Source organism: Epinephelus fuscoguttatus, linkage group LG11, assembly GCF_011397635.1.
Source record: "Epinephelus fuscoguttatus linkage group LG11, E.fuscoguttatus.final_Chr_v1".
Classification (NCBI taxonomy): domain Eukaryota; kingdom Metazoa; phylum Chordata; class Actinopteri; order Perciformes; family Serranidae; genus Epinephelus; species Epinephelus fuscoguttatus.
Genome location: NC_064762.1, coordinates 23,461,950 through 23,479,390, shown reverse-complemented (window position 1 = coordinate 23,479,390; position 17,441 = coordinate 23,461,950). Strand labels below are relative to the sequence as shown.

Sequence of the window (17,441 nt, the reverse complement as noted above, 5' to 3'; positions counted from 1 at the left end):
GGGACCCACTTTTGGACTGCGACCCACCAGTTGGGAACCACTGGTCTATGATGTGGCTCTACAGTTTAGATAACATATTATTGATTATCTAATTTATTGGATTAATATAATGCATTTAACATTCTTGGAAACACCCCTGTGGAGAATTTACTTTGGTAAATTACCAGCCTTATAAAGAAAAACAATTTTCTGTTTAGCAGTTCAAATTTTAGTTCAACTTTTAACTATCATCTCTAAAAGCTACAGAGAACCAGTGTTTGTGGTTGTCTTACACTTTTATCACATGTTGAGATTAACTGTAGGCAATACATTACATTACATGAACTCTCCTCTGATTTTATCTGCTCTTCGTCTCTCATTGAAGCTGACCCAACCCTTCATGGATACTCTGGACCTGCTGAGCCCTTACCTGTTCTGATACAAAGGGAAGAACTTTGCAGTGAAGGAGGGTTTGAAACCCAAATACCTCGATGCTCTCCAGCATGTGGATGTCCACCCGAATGATATCTATCTGATCATTTAACCAAAGTCAGGTCAGTGACTTAATTAAGAAAGAGTAAACTGAAACAGGATTTATTTTATATAAGTATTATACACATCTGTTATTTCCTATTAATTTCCTGGAAAGAATGATGTCATCTGGTGCTAATTATCGGGGCTACATGTTTTTTTCCACATGAAAAAAACTGCCTATTCATTCTTCAAATGTCTCATTTTAGTTTGTAAGTCCATTATTGCCATTGGAAACAACATTAAAGGTCCAGTGTGTGGGATTTGGGCGATATATTGGCAGAAATTAAATGTAATACAATATTTATGTTTTCTTTAGTGTATAATCACCTGAAAATAAGAATCCTTGTGTATATGTTGCCTAGAATGGACCAGTTACTGTATATTTACAAAGGGAGCGGGCCCTCATCCATGAAGATCGCCATGTTGCACCACCGTGTTTCTACTCGAGCCCTGAATGGACAAACCAAACACTGGCTCTAGACAGGGCCACTGCAGTTAGCAGCCTCTTCATGATGAGAAGCGTTGGAAAAACATGGATTTTTTTAACATGAAACTGCTTCATTCACTGTTTTTACTGGTTTTAATCACTTGATTAATTTGTTTTGGAGAGCAAGAGACCTCTGTGTATAATTTAGCTCCTGGTAAAAAATCTCATGTACAGTGAAGGAATTCTAACCAGGAGAAGTTTCAGCTGGTTGCAATCCTCACCTCTAGATGCCACTAAATCCCCCAAAATCTCCTCTCATCGTCAAACCCCTTTCCGTCCTTCTGTGCAGAGTTTGCATGTTCGTCCTGTGTCAGTGTGGGATTTCTCTGGGTACTCCGGCTTCCTCCCACAGTCCAAAGACATGCAGGTTAATTGGTGACTCTAAATTAGATGTGAATGTGAGCGTGAATGGTTGTCTGTCTCTATGTGTCAGCCCTGTGACAGTCTAGCGACCTGTCCAGGGTGTACCCCGCTTCTCGCACAGTGTCAGCTGGGATAGGCTCCAGCCCCCTTGAGACCCCCAACAGGATAAGCGGTTACGAAAATGGATGGATGAATATAATATTCAGTGAGAACTTCCAATTAAAGATTCCAATTATTTACTGTAACCTGGAAAGGCTTTTTGTTGCACACCAGGTCAGTTGAACATGTGAGATTTGTTTACAAGCAAGCACACCGTTCAGTACATGGAAGCATTAACTTCTAACCTTTTCTGTGTGAAGGCACAATATGGATGCAGCAGATTATTGTCAAGATCATGGATGCTGCACACCCTGACCAAGTGGAGGACGCCACTAATAGATTGCGTTTTCCCCAGCTGGAGGGTAGAACTGTGGACAACTTTCTTCGAGAAAGGCCAGATCCCCGGCTCTACCGTACACACCTGCCCCCTAACATGTTGCCCCATGGAGTGAAGACCAAGAGAATCAAGGTGACTTGGTTGTCCTGCTCCCTCACTCACACACACACACACAAGGGCACCTGACACACCAGCCCGTTCTCATTGTGAAGTCGTCAAATACCGCTGCTTAACAGCTGATGCCAAAAGCCACCTTTCATGGTGGAATGATATACTGACAGGCAGCGTCAGTTTGTAAGGCAGCTGGATGGAACCTTTTGCAGTTTTATGATACACCGCCAGTTGGCTGAATGGCACCTGCTGGGGTGGTATGATGGATGGTGTCTGGTTAAAATGCTGCCTGTATCAATGTAATATAAGGAGCTGGAAAGTCCCTACAAGGTGGGTGTGAGGGGTGGTGGATGGGTCCAAAAAAACTCGGACTTTCACCTAGGAGGCCGATGTTTGCTTCCCTTATGAATGTAGACCTAACCACATGCCTTAGTTGCCCAATCCTAACCAAACCATGTGCTTTTTTTGTCATCCCTGCATTGGTGGCAGCGTCCTGGAACATCAACAGCAGACTCAAAAGTGTTGTCATCTTGGCGACTTTCTCGCTAGACTTAGTGACTTTTCAGACCCTTTATGTGACTTGGAGTATATAAACAGTTATATAAACGGTGTAAAATATGCTATAATACAATATAATGCAGATGTCAGAGGATATGAAATGTTTTTCCTCAACATTTGTATTTAACAGGACGTCAGCGGGGAAGTCTTGAAGCTTTGTGCTTTTCTGGGAAAAGCTTTGACTGATGAAGCCATTGATCATGTTGTGGAGATGTCCTCCTTCAAACACATGAAGACAGACCCCAACACAAACTATAAGGAGTTACTAGAAAAACAGCGCTACCAGAAGGAAACCATGCGCAAAGGTTCATTTCCAGCACATTTAAAGTGTTAAAGATTGATTCAACTATTTCTCCATTGTTTTGAATTGTATGTTTTCATTAGATCGTGCTTTAATAAGGTGTCTGTGTCTGTGTCTGTGTGTGTCTGTGTCTGTGTATTTGTGACAGGTGTGGCAGGCGACTGGAAGAATTTCTTCACCGTAGCCCAGAATGAGCTTTTTGACCGAGTGTTCACAGAGAGTTAGGGAAATTCATTTTGCAGAAAGGGGATTAAAGAAGTCTGATATTGTTTTTTATATATATATATCTGTCCCTCAATATCCCTAGTTCCAGTCACTACCTCTGTATGCGCCACAACAATCTTGTGCTGTTAGACCTGCTGCTATGGAGCTTGGGCAGCGCATTTTCTCCCAGCCACTTATATCTTTGCCTAAAGTTACAAATCCAGATGTTGTTCATCTTGTTGAAAAATTTCCACTCCCAATCACACAGCTGCATGGCATTAGGGAATCATGGACATATATACGTAGACGCCGCATCGAGCGCTGAGCCGTACGTCAGCGTCGCCGCCATATTGGATGAGGCAAGGCTGTGCTGTAAACTAATACAAGTAAATGGACTTAATTTCATAAAGCGCCTTTCTACAAAGAAATGTATGTTAATGCCTCTCGTTTATTCATTCACACAGGCACTAATATACTTGGGAAACAGTTAAGCACCAAAAACAATGTATTTGATCTTCTCAGATGGCTAAGATAAGAACTTTATTGATCCCACACAGGAGTAATTCACGTTACATCAGCTATAGAGAACATGGTAGTGCCGAAAAACAATACACAGTATATATACACATCATATGTATATATAAATATATATATATATATATATATATATATATATATATATATATATATATATATATATGTGTGTGTGTATTGTAGCGACCCTGCAGTAAATGTTCTGTTATAATGTCAGTGTTCTGTGAGTTAATGGCATGTTTGGGATTGAATGAGTATAGGTAGGGGGGTGGGGTGCGAGTGTGACGGGAATGAGGGCAATGTGTGAGGGTGCTGGTGTGTGTAGGAGCGAGCTGGAGGAGAGAGCAGGAGTAATTATTTCCAATAGCCAGTTAAATCCCAACATATTTGGTGCCTCCGTGTGAAGCCTAGTGTGTTGACCCCAACATTTATGGTGCCGCCGAGTGACACAACTTCGACATGGATGATTACCCTGAGGTAGAGAGGATAAAAAGTGCTGAGGACGTACAAAATAATCTGCTCTGACTAGTTGGTCTCTTAAATTTGGAGCAGTGCTGCCTCAAGCTATTCTTTATATCAACCGAGATGTTAGAGAAGGTGGTAGCACAAACCAGACCTAGAGTTTTTGAAGGACGAGTCTTGGAGGTCAATACAGATGTCCGGTCAATTTGTCTCACCCTGAGCATACACTCAGTAAGAGACCTTTCATCATAACCTTTAGTTAAAAAACGATCACACAGTTCCTTGGCTTGTTTATCAAAAGAGGCATCAGTGCTACAAATTCTTCTGACCCTTAAGAGCTGACTAAAAGGGTGACCTTTTTTAAGGGCAGGTGGATGGAAGCTGGTGTAATCAAGGTAGCTGTTAGTATCAGTCTTTTTCCTATAAACGCTAGTGCTCAGTAGCTCATTTTTAGCAACCATGACATCAAGAAAAGGAATAGACTCATTGTTAAGTTCAAGAGAAAACTTAATGGATGGCATCCTTGTGTTAATGTAACTTCTAAACTCTTCAAGTTGAGCTGTAGTACCCAAAAAAATAAAGAAAATATCATCAATATAACGATACCAACACTTCAGAAGGTGGAGAAAAGGATTATTATTGTACACAAATTCCTCCTCAGAACTCCCTACGAAAAGATTACTGTAATTAGGTGAACACGCCGACCCCATAGCTACGCCTTGGCACTGCAAATGGTAAGCGTCTTCAAACTTCAAGTAATTTCTGTTCAGGATGAGTTCAGCCATACTGACCAAAAAGTCAGTGGGAGGAATCTGAGTCTCTCTCTGGTCCAAAGAATGTCTGAGTGCTTCTAAGCCTTCAGCATGTGGTACGTTAGTGTACAAGCTCGTGACGTCCATGGTACATCAAAAGTCTTCCTTTTGTAGATTTTGCAAAGACCCAACTTTGTTAAAGGAATCTGTAGTGTCTTTAACAAATGAAGGCAGGTGAAAAACAAGATCCTTTATATGTAGGTCGATGTATCTGGATATAGGTTCAGTCAGGGATTGTGTACCAGCTACAATAGGACGTCCGGGTACAGGCTCAACACAACTTTGGTGAATTTTTGGGAGAGTATAAAACACAGGACACACGGGATATTTTTGATACAAAAAATTAATTTAATCTTGTGAAATAAACCCATCCTCCATTGATTTCTTAAGAAACAAATACACCTCTTCTTTAAATTTTAAAGTGGCATCACATGACAACGGTATATAGAATGACCTGTCACTGAGGTGTCTCAACACTTCATTTCTGTATGCGCATTTTGAATTACAATAGCCCCACCCTTATCAGCCTTACGGATAATAATGTCAGAGTCATTAGAGAGGTTGAATAAAGCTTGTCTCTCACATGGGCTAACATTAGAGTGCATTTTATTCACATTACTGGATGTTAAAGCGTTCACCTCTTGTTCAGTAATTCTGCAAAAAGTGGCCACAGCAGGGTTGAGCACAGGAGGGATCTCAATTTTATAGACCTGAGGAATTTAAACATTTCAACTCTAGTTTTGAATGAATCAGCTTTTCTAAAAGGGACAAAAGATAGACCTTTAGATAGATAGAAGTCAGGGGCCTGCTAGACAGATTGATCACCGTTGTGCCGCTGTCTGGGATGTGGTGCCTCCGGCTGGAGCGGTGTCGTCTCCCGCCCCTCCTGGTCTGCCGCCTCGAGTCACGCTCCTCGTATGGTGCTGTTCCCCGGGTCCCCGTAAAAAACGCCTCCTCTGGCTGTTGGTTGAAGATGCATCACTGCCGGACGCTCCAGATGATGGCAAACCCGGGTCCCTCAGGCCTCTGTGCTGGCATCTGAAACGAGTGGTTTGGCCGTCTGACGTCATCCGCGAGTATACTCTGCCATTTTTGTAGTCCATGATGTCTCTGCAGTACTTCTCAACCTTTGTCTCAGTCAGCTTTTTCTCATAAGAGTCTCTCAAGTCAGTATATCATTTAAGTACCTCCTGCACTTGGAACGACTCGAGTTTGGTTTTCATTTCTTCTCGCGTAACATCAACCTCAGCACGGATCTTAGCACATTCACTGTCCGCATTTTTAATCAGCAGTAACATGAGATCGAAGAAACATTTATTGAGAATTTCACACCACTTGGAACAAAACTCACTGTTGCCTCGGCCCAGCACAGGTTCTTCAATTTCAATCAATCAATTTTATTTATAAAGCCCAATATCACAAATCACAATTTGCCTCACAGAGCTTTACAGCATACGACATCCCTCTGTCCTTATGACCCTCGCAGCGGATAAGGAAAAACTCCCCAAAAAAACCCTTTAACGGCGGAAAAAAATGGAAGAAACCTCAGGAAGAGCAACTGAGGAGGGATCCCTCTTCTTTGTTAATGCAAAGTCCTCTTGGGATTCTTCTGTTGCGCCAATAATGGGCCAATGTGGAGCCATGAAGATGAGTGCATACTTCTCTCTTAGGTAGATTCTCGTAACGTTGCGTGAATGATGTCACAGTGTCGACGTCAAGACTGGAGATAGACAATGAGTCCTCTGGGAAGAGACTCAAGATGTCTTCAGAGTCAGTATCTGAAAAAGCGAGCGTAGACGCTCTTATTTCTGTGAGCGTGTCGATATCCTTGTAGGACGCCATCTAATACAGTGAGGGAGGTGCTGCGTTCAGGAGCAGTAAATCAATGAATAAAGACAACACGCACTCTCAAAAAAGAAGAAAAACAAGAAAAAGCCAGCAACACTCGGTGTCCTTCGTTGGCAACTTTTAATACCTCAATGGTACAGACGGTTAAACAGACAGACCAGTTTTTATTATGATGTTCTACTGCTTTGACCTGTGGCACTTTATATATTTTTTACTGTACCATTTGCTGCTAAGTAGTATTTTGTATATATTTTTTGGGTTTTTTTTTTGGTGTACTCAGAAAGTATTTATTACTCTTAGGCACTTCATATTATAGATGTGTTTTCTTGATATTGGTCCAGTTAATACCTACTGATACATGTTTTGTACTTTTTTCTCTTCTATGAGATGGTGATTGCCTAATGCCATGCAGCTGTGTGATTGGGAGTGGAGGTTATTTCTGTATGTCTCACCCTACTTTTATGTCTTTTCACACACTGAGGAAGACACTTGTCAAACCGGTCTGTCTGTTTAACCGTTTGTACCAGTGAGGTATTAAAAGTTGCCAACGAAGCACACCGAGTGTTGCTGGCTTTTTCTTATTTATACTGTTGTTCTGTTGCCGAGCACCTCCAGACTTTTTTTTTCTTTTTTGAGAGTGCGTGTTGTCGTTCTTCATAGAAGGTCAAAGTTTGACACGGGATATAAGTTCCTCTTTGAGCAATTCATTTTTGATTATGAGGATATGTTTTATGTTGGCTAACATGTTAGCTCATTTCTGGTTTATCACTTATTTGTTGATAAGAGGTAAATGATCCACATCAGCTTGATTTAAATACATGTAACATTACATAGCTAATTTTAAATTGCTTTCCTGCTAGTTGTCTGTGTCTATATCAACAGTACTAATACAGTTTTATAATACCAACAGCACACGCTGGCATTATGTAGAGTGATGTATGTGATGTAGGTTCCTATAAAACAGCAATTAAACGCCAAATTGCCTTTGCTACCCACATGTGGATAAATATGTATGCCTGTTGTTTTGTTTCCCGATGTTTCCTCCACATCACATCCTCTTCCTCCTGCTGTTTGAGTCTGGCAATGTTTACATTCTCCCCAGTTATTCCACTGAAATCTTGATGGTACAGCCCGAGGTTTCAAATATTTCCAACCAGACTCTAAGTAGGCCAAGACTTCTTCCTGCTTGGAGTGCAAGGCACACACGAGTGCTGCCTCTCTAACTCTAACTTGACTGTAGGTGTGAATGTGAGTGTGAATGGTTGTCTGTCTCTATGTGTCAGCCCTGTGAAAGTCTAGTGACCTGTCTAGGGTGTACCCTGCCTCTCGCTCAATGTCAGCTGGGATAGGCTCCAGCCCCCTGTGAACCCCAACAGGATAAGCGTTTAGAGAAAATAAATGATTTGTTGATAGTTAGTGTTTATTGACTTTATAGACTGTATAGATTGTACAGAATTACTGTATATCGTGACTACAACATATTTATCAACTTGCTCTCATTTTGGATGCATTCAGGTCTTATTATTGTGAAGCGTTCACTGAGTGTTGCTGGGGATTGTGCTCTCCTGGCTCTCGTCTTAACTTGATATCTCCGTGGCTCAATGTTACTTTGGAAGGCATCAGTGGAAACATTGATTCATTAATAAACACCGTTCCTGTTATAATGTTTCAAACGACAGCGTTGAATGAGTGTAATAGAGGTGCAAAGGGATCAAAATGTTTATTTCCTGGTTAGTTGACAACAGGTTCTCAAAGGCAACGGCCACCACTCATCTGTCCCTGTCACCAGTTAATTCAGCCACAAGTTCATCTGGCACACTGCAGTGCTGTTTTCTGTTTTGTGAACTGGAGAATTTTCATTTTTGGGTGAACTATCACTTTAAATACCTCCTCTCTTGTTCCACCAAGCCCTCAGGTCAGAGTGAAAGACCCCTCTTATGTAACTGCATAACGTACCTGCTGCTGTCAGAGAGCAGGTGAGACTATAGTGCACTGTTTCCAAACGCAAGCTGGGCAGGAACAAGTGGCCAAAAAAGTCTCTGTGGAAACTATCTCTTGGCATGCTGATGTGCACGGTAAGCGCACATACACACACTCACAGATGGTGAACTCAAGTTGGAACAGCAGGCAGGAACAGTCATTATGCATTATAACAGTATCAAAACCTGGTAGAAATAAGAGAACACCTTGAACATACACAGCTAGCAGCACATGGCACTGCTCTCACAGTGCTGACTGTGTGTGCGTAACAGTCCAGAGCTGACGCTGTGTCACTGATGCAAAGTATGTTCAATACTAAATGAGTTATTGAAAAACTTATCTCACACGTATCACACAGGTAGAACTGAAAAAAGCACACGGTGATGCTCATGATGCCGACGTACATGCTGCTGTTCCTCCGAGGAGAGCTGTGCAGGAGGACAGAGCTGTGGTCAGAGCTGTCAATATCTTGAAAAATTAAAAAGTCAGGTTCTTTCCAGTCATCTGTCTCTCGCGCCACTGCCCGCGCACATGTGAGTTGCTGACGGTGACAACGTGTGTGTTGGCTTTGTCGAGTGTACCAAGTGCAGCTCGATGCTGGTATATGACAGCAAGAAGACGGGGACCTTGACACTTAAAAGTCACATGACGAAGGCTTGCCATGGAAAGAAAGACGAGAGTCAGCCTTCAATGTCCATGTTCGTATCCTTAAAAAAAAAAGCCAGGTTTAAACCGGGCTCGGTCCCGTAATTACAGTTAAAGGGACGGGCTCGGACAGAACATGCATGGGCTTGGATGGGGTCGGGCTGGATTTTTTGGGCCTGATCTCAGCTCTAGTCTCAAGGCATGAATTCCATGTTAAAGTCAAGTCGAGTCTGTCATCACTGTCAGTCTCAAGTCCTCAAATTTGTGACTGGTGTCAGACTTGAGTCAAGTCATGTGACTCGTCCCCCGCCTCTGGCATGCCGGTTCACCGACTTATGCTCAACAAACACAACCTTGCCAAAGCAGTAGTCTAAATTATAGATTATAAGAAGGCCCATCGATTTCATAAAGTAGTTTTCGGGCATTTTTGCCTTCATTTGACATCAACAGTATAAAGGTGACAGGAATAAGGGGAAAGAATACTAATTTAGTTTTGCCTAGTTTAAACTGCACAACTTAACATGATTTGAGTAACACCCAGATATGAACTTTAATTACATGATGACAGCTTTTGGGTATCTCTTAACCTTGGGTGTGGCTGTATGACAGGACTGACTACATTAACTCTCCTCTGATTTCATCTGTACTTCATCTTTTAAAGGATCTGCACTTCATCTCTCATTGAAGCTGACTCAAACCTTCATGGATTCTCTGAACCTGCTGAGCCCTTACCTGTTCCGATACAAAGGGAAGAACTTTGCGGTGCAGGAGGGAGTGAAACCCAAAGACCTTGATGCTCTCCAGCATGTGGAAGTCCACCCGAGTGATATCTACCTGATCACTTACCCAAAGTCAGGTCAGTGACTTAATCAATAAAGAGTAAACTGAAATTTGAATTGAACTGAAATTGAATTTCCTGGAAAGAATAATAACGTTTGGTACTAATTATAGGGGAAACAGGTTTATTTTCTATATTAAAAAAACTGCCCGTTCTGAATTTCATTGGGAATTTTAGTTTTCATAATGTATATGCTGAATCGTTTGCTTGTCTGTTGACAAAATATCACATTTTAGATTTAAGGTTTCTTCTTGCCATTGGAAACAACATTAAAGACTTCTCAGTGTTGTCTCTTAAAAGTTGGGGTTAATTATAATACTGTTGGAAACAGTAGATGATTTTGAAATGACATTAGGCATTATCTAGTTTAGTGCATTAATAATAATGCAAGTGAGGAAAACCAAACTACAAACAGTTCAGACAATCCTGATGTATGACTATTATCACTAGAGACCAACATTTTTATCCCCTGATGATGTTTGTGGGAACAGCATTAAGGACTTTTCAATGTTGGCTTAAAAAATTGAGATTAATTAAATGTGAGAAACAGTAAAACCTTTTTCCTGTAAGGACAACTGTATGATATGATTAAAAGATCCAGACTAGCCAAGCATGAGCCTTGTGGTGAACATGTTCAATGAGTACTTCCAGTTAATGAATCCAAATTAATTACTGTAACCTGGAGAGTCTTTTTGGTGCGCACCAGGTCAGGTAAATTTGTTTACAAGCAAGCACACCGTTCAGCACATGGAAGCATTAACTTCTAACCTTTTCTGTGTGAAGGCACAATATGGATGCAGCAGATTCTTGTCAAGATCATGGATGCTGCACACCCTGACCAGGTGGAGGACGCCACTAATAGGGTGCGTGTTCCCTGGCTGGAGGGCAGCACTGTGGACAACTTCCTTCGAGAAAGGCCAGATCCCCGGCTCTACCGTACACATCTGCCCCCTAACATGTTGCCCCATGGAGTGAAGACCAAGAGAACCAAGGTGACTTAGTTGAGAAGCTGCTTTACAGTTAGATGTATGGTAACAACACAAGACATCTGTCAACAAAGCAAGGAGGTTCTGTTTTGGCTGATCGATGTATGTCCATCCGTCTGTCTGTCTGTCCCATTCTCGTGAATGCAATATCTCAAGAATGCCTTTCTTCTTTCTTTCTTAAAATTTGGCACAAATGTCCACTTGGACTCAGTAATGAACTGATTTGAATTTAGTGGTCAAAGGTCAAGGTTACCGTGACCTCATCTGTCTCATTCTTGTGAACGTTATCTCAAAAACACCTCGAAGGAATTCTTACAAATTTAGCACACAGGCCAACTTGGACCAAACAATGAGCTGATTAGAATCTGGTGATAGATTAAAGATCAAGGTTACTTTGACCTAACAAAGCATGTTTTCCTCCGTAACTTAAGAATTCACTTGCTAATTATAACGAACTATCGCACAAATGTCTGATTGGATATGATGATAAAGTGATGACATTTTATATCCAAAAGTTCAAAGGTCAATTTCACTGTGATGGCATCATGTCCTGCATGAAACACTTCTCAGGAGCAGGAGAGACATTTGATCAGATACTGTGACACTAATCTTGAGTGCTCATCTTGAAACATCTTCTATGCTGCTGGTGTGTGTGAAGCATCCATGTTGCCACAGGCATGGATGGAAACTGCAGGTGCAACTTGAGTGGTTTGCGGAGTCTCACAGCTATGAGGCAGCAACTGTCACAGTTTTCTGTCTCATTGCAGCCAGTCTGTAGAGGCCCAAAGAGTCACTGCAGCTGTATACACCTCATAATCGACCACTTGCTAAGCCTCCTAAGTCACCAAAGCACACAGTTGCAACAGATATCCAAAGCTTGACCTATTGTACCGAGTTACAGAAGCTGTGATGAAGACATGTAACCCCTTTTATGTGCTGCTGTTCAGGTTGTGTATGTGATGAGGAACCCGAAGGATGTCCTGGTGTCCCTCTATCACTTTGCTCACAGTTGTGTCATGTTGGAGACACCAAAGAGCTTTGAGGATTTCTTTCAGGACTTCCTGGATGGCAATGGTAGGTTCAGTTCTTATATTTTTAACCATTGTTATTGTACTGTTGTTATTGCAAGCATAAGACACAACTAATTTTTCTATTCCGTAACAGCTTTTATGGGATCGTGGTTTGATCATGTGAGAGAATATTACAATGAGAAAGACCAGATGGACATACTTTTTGTCAAGTATGAAGACATGTTGAAGGTTAGTAATCAAATTTTATCACAGAAGGATTTATTTTACTGTATTCTTTCACAGTAACAACCTTATTAATTAATAACAAATAAAGTTATTTTCTGATTGTGGAGGGTAACACTTTATTTCAACCTCTCTTAATTAACAGTGTAAAATATACTATGATACACCTTAATGCAGATGTAAGAACCCTTAAAATGTTTTTCCTCAACATTCGTATTTGACAGGACATCAGAGGGGAAGTCTTGAAACTTTGTGCTTTTCTGGGAAAAGCTTTGACTGATGAAACCATCGATCATGTTGTGGAGATGTCCTCCTTCAAACACATGAAGACAGACCCAAACGCAAACTATAAAGATTTAATTGAAAAACAGCGCTACCAGAAGGAAACCATGCGCAAAGGTTCATTTCCAGCACATTTAAAATTTTAATGATAGATTCAACTATTTCTCTGTTGTTTTAAATTTTATGTTTTTATTAGACCATGCTCTAATAAGGTTTGTGTGTGTGTGTGTGTGTGTGTGTGTGTGTGTGTGTGTGTTTGTATTTGTGACAGGTGTGGCAGGCGACTGGAAGAATTTCTTCACAGTAGCCCAGAATGAGCTTTTTGACCGAGTGTTCGCAGAGAGGATGAACGACTTGTCTCTGAGCTTCACCTGGGAGATCAAACAGTAGCTCCATTACAATTCATCCATTCAGTATGGATAGTTAGGGAAATGCATTCTGCAGAAAGGGCATTAAAGAATAAGTCTGGTGTTATTCTGTTTTTTGTTTGTTTGCAGTTTTTTTCAATTCTTTGCATCTCTCCTAGCCTTTCTGTGGCACTCACAAACTCATTTGTTCATACACAGATCACAGATCTTCAGTTTAAACCTCTTTTCCACCAAGCAGTCCGGATCAGTTCAGTTCAGTTTGGTACACACTGAAATGGTTATTTTTCTGTTTCCATGGTGAAACGTTGTGGATGGTACCAGTAGAACTGGTCCTAACGATCCCCTTTTTCGTCATCCCTCCTGGCACACTGATCTGGTTAACCCTAACTCATTACACTTTGGAGAATACTGTGCAGCCCTTAACTCTGGTTCTCTAAATTTGCAATCAGCCATCAACATTTGAGAGTTCCTGGTATAGTATGTCTTGAAAAATGACAGAAAAAAAGGATTAGTAAAGTATATCATAAAGGTCACACACACAGTGTATAGTATGCCATAGAAAATGCCATTAAAATTCACAGTATGTTGTAAAGATTAGCACTCTTATAATTCCAACATTTCATAGTGCTACCCAATCACAATACTATTGCCATAAAACATTATTTTTTCTCTTTTTTTTCTTTTTGTATGTACAGTGTATGTCTACTTTATGTGGCCTAAGTTGGATTGGTTTGATTTAAAACTTTCTCCTTCATGTTCTGGTGATAGGGGTGAGTGTGGGAATGAGTGTAATATGAGGGTGGATGGGAAAAGAGGGTGAAGAAGTTATTTTGATTGTACTCATGAATGTTTGGACCTTCTTTTGTGATTGCAACATTTTAATAAATGAACCTTGTTTTAAAAATGAGTAGTATGCTACAAATATGTATTTCTTGATATAATATGTAGTAACAACAAAAGTGAGAGCATACCATGGAAAAAAACTAATGCTGTAGTATGTAAAAAAAAAAAAAAAACATAGTATGCCAGAAAATATTATTAAAAAGTAATAGTATAGTATGTCAAAAAAATTCAGAGTAAAGTATAAATAAGTCATATGCCAGAAAATATAATTGAAAAGTCATAGTAGAGTATATCATTAAAAATCACTAAAAGTCCTCAAATCATGCACAATAAAAGTGATTGTATAGTATGTCATAAAAATGTCATTACAAAGTCATTAAAAAGTCATACAACAGTATGTCATAAAAATTCATAAATTAATATGCGGTAAAAAGTCATTATAGTATGTTATAAAAAGCCAATAAAAAGTCATAATATAGCATGTCACAAAAAGCCATAGTACTATTTAGTATGTCATGAAAAGTCATAGTAGAGTATGTCATAAAAAGCCAATAAAAAGTCATAGAATAGTATGTTGGAAAAAGACATTGTATAATATTTCATTAAGTCATAGTATATATGTCGTAAAACGTCATCGTATAGTATGTCAAAAAAAAGTCATAGTGTAGTATGTCATGAAAGGTTATTAAAAAGTCGTGAATTAGTGTGTTGTAAAAAGTCAAAGTATAGAATGTCATAAAAATTCATAGTATAGTATTTCATGAAAAGTTATTTAAAAGTCATGACATGGTATGTCAGAAAAAGACATAGTGTAGTATGTCATTTAAAGTAATTAAAAAGTCATAGTATAGTATGTCATAAAAAGTCATTTAAAAGTCATAGTATAGTATGTCATGAAAAGCTATTAAAGAGTCATAGAATACTATGTCATAAAAAGTCATGACTTTTTACAACATACTGTCATGCTCAGGGAACAAGACAAAATGTTGGTGACCACATGCTGCATTACTTTTAACAAAGAAATTTATTTATTAATTTAGAAAAGATAGAATCAAAATCACTTGGAAGTGTTGCATGGATGTGTGTTTGCAAGTAAGGTGGGGGAAAATGTGTGTACATGTATGTCTATGTATGTGTAAAAAACCCCAAAAAACACAAACCACTAAAAAAAGAAAAGGAGGCCTCAAACAACCCCCACAGCATGTGCTGGAGGTCCAACCAGGAAGGTGTGCAGAGAGAGACTGCCTGCACAGAGCTTAGCCTTTCTGCTCAGGCTTGCTGGCCACACCCACACCCAGCCAGGTGTCAACACTCAACATGATGAGCAGGCAGCATCAGGACATGGAGGGTTCTCCTCCGTCCGTCACAATACTTTGACTTTTTAATAACTTTTCATGACATACTATACTATGACATTTTTTCATGATTTTGGACGACATACTATACTATGACATTTTCTCAGTATTTTGGACGGCATACTATACTATGACATTTTTGCCATGATTTTGAAAAACACACTATACTGTGACATTTTTTCATGATTTTAGACAATATACTATACTATGACATTTTCTCAGTATTTTGGACGACATACTATACTATCACATTTTTTTCATGAATTTGATCGACATACTATACTATGACATTCTTTTCATGAATTTGGACAACATACTATACTATGACATTTTTTCATGATATTGAACAACATACTGTACTATGACATTTTTTTCATGATATTGAACAACATACTGTACTATGTCATTTTTTTCATGATTTTGAACAATATACTGTACTGTGACATTTTTTCATGATTTTAGACAATATACTATACTATGACATTTTCTCAGTATTTTGGACGACATACTATACTATCACATTTTTTTCATGAATTTGGACGACATGCTATACTATGACATTTTTTCATGATTTTGAACAACACACTATACTATCGCATTTTTTCATGATTTTAGACGATATACTATACTATGACATTTTCTCAGTATTTTGGACGACATACTATACTATAACATTTTTTTCATGAATTTGGACGACATGCTATACTATGACAATTTTTCAAGATTTTGAACAACACACTATACTATCGCATTTTTTCATGATTTTAGACGATATACTATACTATGACATTTTCTCAGTATTTTGGACGACATGCTATACTATGACATTTTTTCATGAATTTGGACGACATGCTATACTATGACATTTTTTTCATGATATTGAACAACATACTGTACTATGACATTTTTTTCATGATTTTGAACAACATACTCTACTATGACATTTTTTCATGATTTTGAACAACATACTCTACTATGACATTTTTGCATGATTTTTGACGCCACACTATACTATGACATTTTTTTCATGATTTTGGACAACATACTATACTGTGACATTTTTTTCAGGTTTTTTCAACGACACACTATACTATCACATTTTTTCATGATTTTAGACGATATACTATACTATGACATTTTCTCATGATTTTGAACGACATACTATACTATGACATTTTTTTCATGATTTTGAACGACATAATGTACTATGACATTTTATTCATGATTTTGATCGACATACTATAGTATGACATTTTTTCATGATTTTGAACGACATACTATGACTTTTTTTCATGATTTTGAAAAACACACTGTACTATGACATTTTTTCAAGATTTTGAAGGAAATACTATACTATGTCATTTTTGCATGATTTTGAACAACACACTATACTATGTCATTTTTTCAAGATTTTGAACGACATGCTATACTATGACATTTTTTTCATGATTTTAGACAACATACTATAGTATGACATTTTTTTCATGATTTTGAACGACATACTGTACTATGACATTTTTTCATGATTTTGAACGACATACTATACCATGACATTTTTTTCATGATTTTAGACAACATACTATACTATGACATTTTTTCATGATTTTGGACGACATACTATACTATGACATTTTTTCAGGATTCTGAACGACATGCTATACTATGACATTTTTTTCATGACTTTGGACAACATACTATACTATGATATTTTTTCATGATTTTGAATGACATACAAATGCTATGACATATTTTAAAGTCAGTTATGTCATTACAAGATATTAAATAGTCATATTATAGTATGTCAAAAAAGTTATAGTACAATATGTCATAAAAAGTCATTAAAAAGTCATAGTATAGTATACTGTAACAAGTCATAGTATAGTCTGTCATACAAAGGCATATTGCAGTGTCATTAAAAGTCATTAAAAAGTCATAGTATAGTATGTCCAAAAAAGTCATAGTATAGTATGTCACAAAAAGTCATTAAAAAGTTATAGTATAGTATGTTGTAAAACGCCATAGTATAGTATGACAAAAAAACCCATCATAGTATAATATGTCGGAAAAAGTCATTGTATAGTATGTCATGACAAGTTATTAAAAAGTCATAGTATAGTATGTCCAAAAAAGTCATACTATAGTATGTTAAAAAAAGGCACATTATAGAATGTCATTAAAAGTAATTAAAACATCAAAGTATAGTATGTCCTAAAAAGTCATTAAAATGTCATAGTATAGTATATCGTATGTCAGAAAATGTCA

At 38.5% G+C, this 17,441-nt stretch overlaps 3 protein-coding genes across 3 annotated transcripts; all 3 read left to right on the top strand.

The window, feature by feature from the left end:
- Positions 1–261: 261 nt before the first annotated feature.
- Positions 262–3,251, top strand: LOC125897627 (sulfotransferase 1E1-like). The gene is made up of 4 exons (XM_049591052.1): positions 262–533; positions 1,723–1,931; positions 2,599–2,773; positions 2,918–3,251. Exons 2-4 carry the CDS (start codon positions 1,734–1,736, stop codon positions 2,992–2,994), a joined length of 450 nt encoding a protein of 149 aa, XP_049447009.1. The 5' UTR covers positions 262–533; positions 1,723–1,733; the 3' UTR covers positions 2,995–3,251.
- A 5,257-nt stretch (positions 3,252–8,508) lies between these two features.
- Positions 8,509–11,093, top strand: LOC125897576 (amine sulfotransferase-like). The gene is made up of 3 exons (XM_049590977.1): positions 8,509–8,704; positions 9,916–10,110; positions 10,876–11,093. The coding sequence occupies exons 2-3, from the start codon at positions 9,957–9,959 to the stop codon at positions 11,091–11,093; spliced, it is 372 nt and encodes a 123-aa protein (XP_049446934.1). The 5' UTR covers positions 8,509–8,704; positions 9,916–9,956.
- A 936-nt stretch (positions 11,094–12,029) lies between these two features.
- LOC125897626 (amine sulfotransferase-like) lies at positions 12,030–13,757 on the top strand. The gene is made up of 4 exons (XM_049591051.1): positions 12,030–12,152; positions 12,243–12,337; positions 12,556–12,730; positions 12,885–13,757. Exons 1-4 carry the CDS (start codon positions 12,038–12,040, stop codon positions 13,001–13,003), a joined length of 504 nt encoding a protein of 167 aa, XP_049447008.1. The 5' UTR covers positions 12,030–12,037; the 3' UTR covers positions 13,004–13,757.
- The last annotated feature ends 3,684 nt before the right edge of the window (positions 13,758–17,441 follow it).

Excerpts from the sequence above, each read along its gene's own strand:
- LOC125897627 (XM_049591052.1), top strand. The coding sequence starts at position 1,734 with ATGCAGCAGATTATTGTCAAGATCATGGATGCTGCACACCCTGACCAA. Across the intron at positions 1,932-2,598 it reads TGAAGACCAAGAGAATCAAG|GACGTCAGCGGGGAAGTCTT; the intron begins GTGACTTGGTTG and ends TGTATTTAACAG. Across the intron at positions 2,774-2,917 it reads GAAGGAAACCATGCGCAAAG|GTGTGGCAGGCGACTGGAAG; the intron begins GTTCATTTCCAG and ends TATTTGTGACAG.
- LOC125897576 (XM_049590977.1), top strand. The coding sequence starts at position 9,957 with ATGGATTCTCTGAACCTGCTGAGCCCTTACCTGTTCCGATACAAAGGG. Across the intron at positions 10,111-10,875 it reads GATCACTTACCCAAAGTCAG|GCACAATATGGATGCAGCAG; the intron begins GTCAGTGACTTA and ends TTCTGTGTGAAG.
- LOC125897626 (XM_049591051.1), top strand. The coding sequence starts at position 12,038 with ATGAGGAACCCGAAGGATGTCCTGGTGTCCCTCTATCACTTTGCTCAC. Across the intron at positions 12,338-12,555 it reads AGTATGAAGACATGTTGAAG|GACATCAGAGGGGAAGTCTT; the intron begins GTTAGTAATCAA and ends CGTATTTGACAG. Across the intron at positions 12,731-12,884 it reads GAAGGAAACCATGCGCAAAG|GTGTGGCAGGCGACTGGAAG; the intron begins GTTCATTTCCAG and ends TATTTGTGACAG.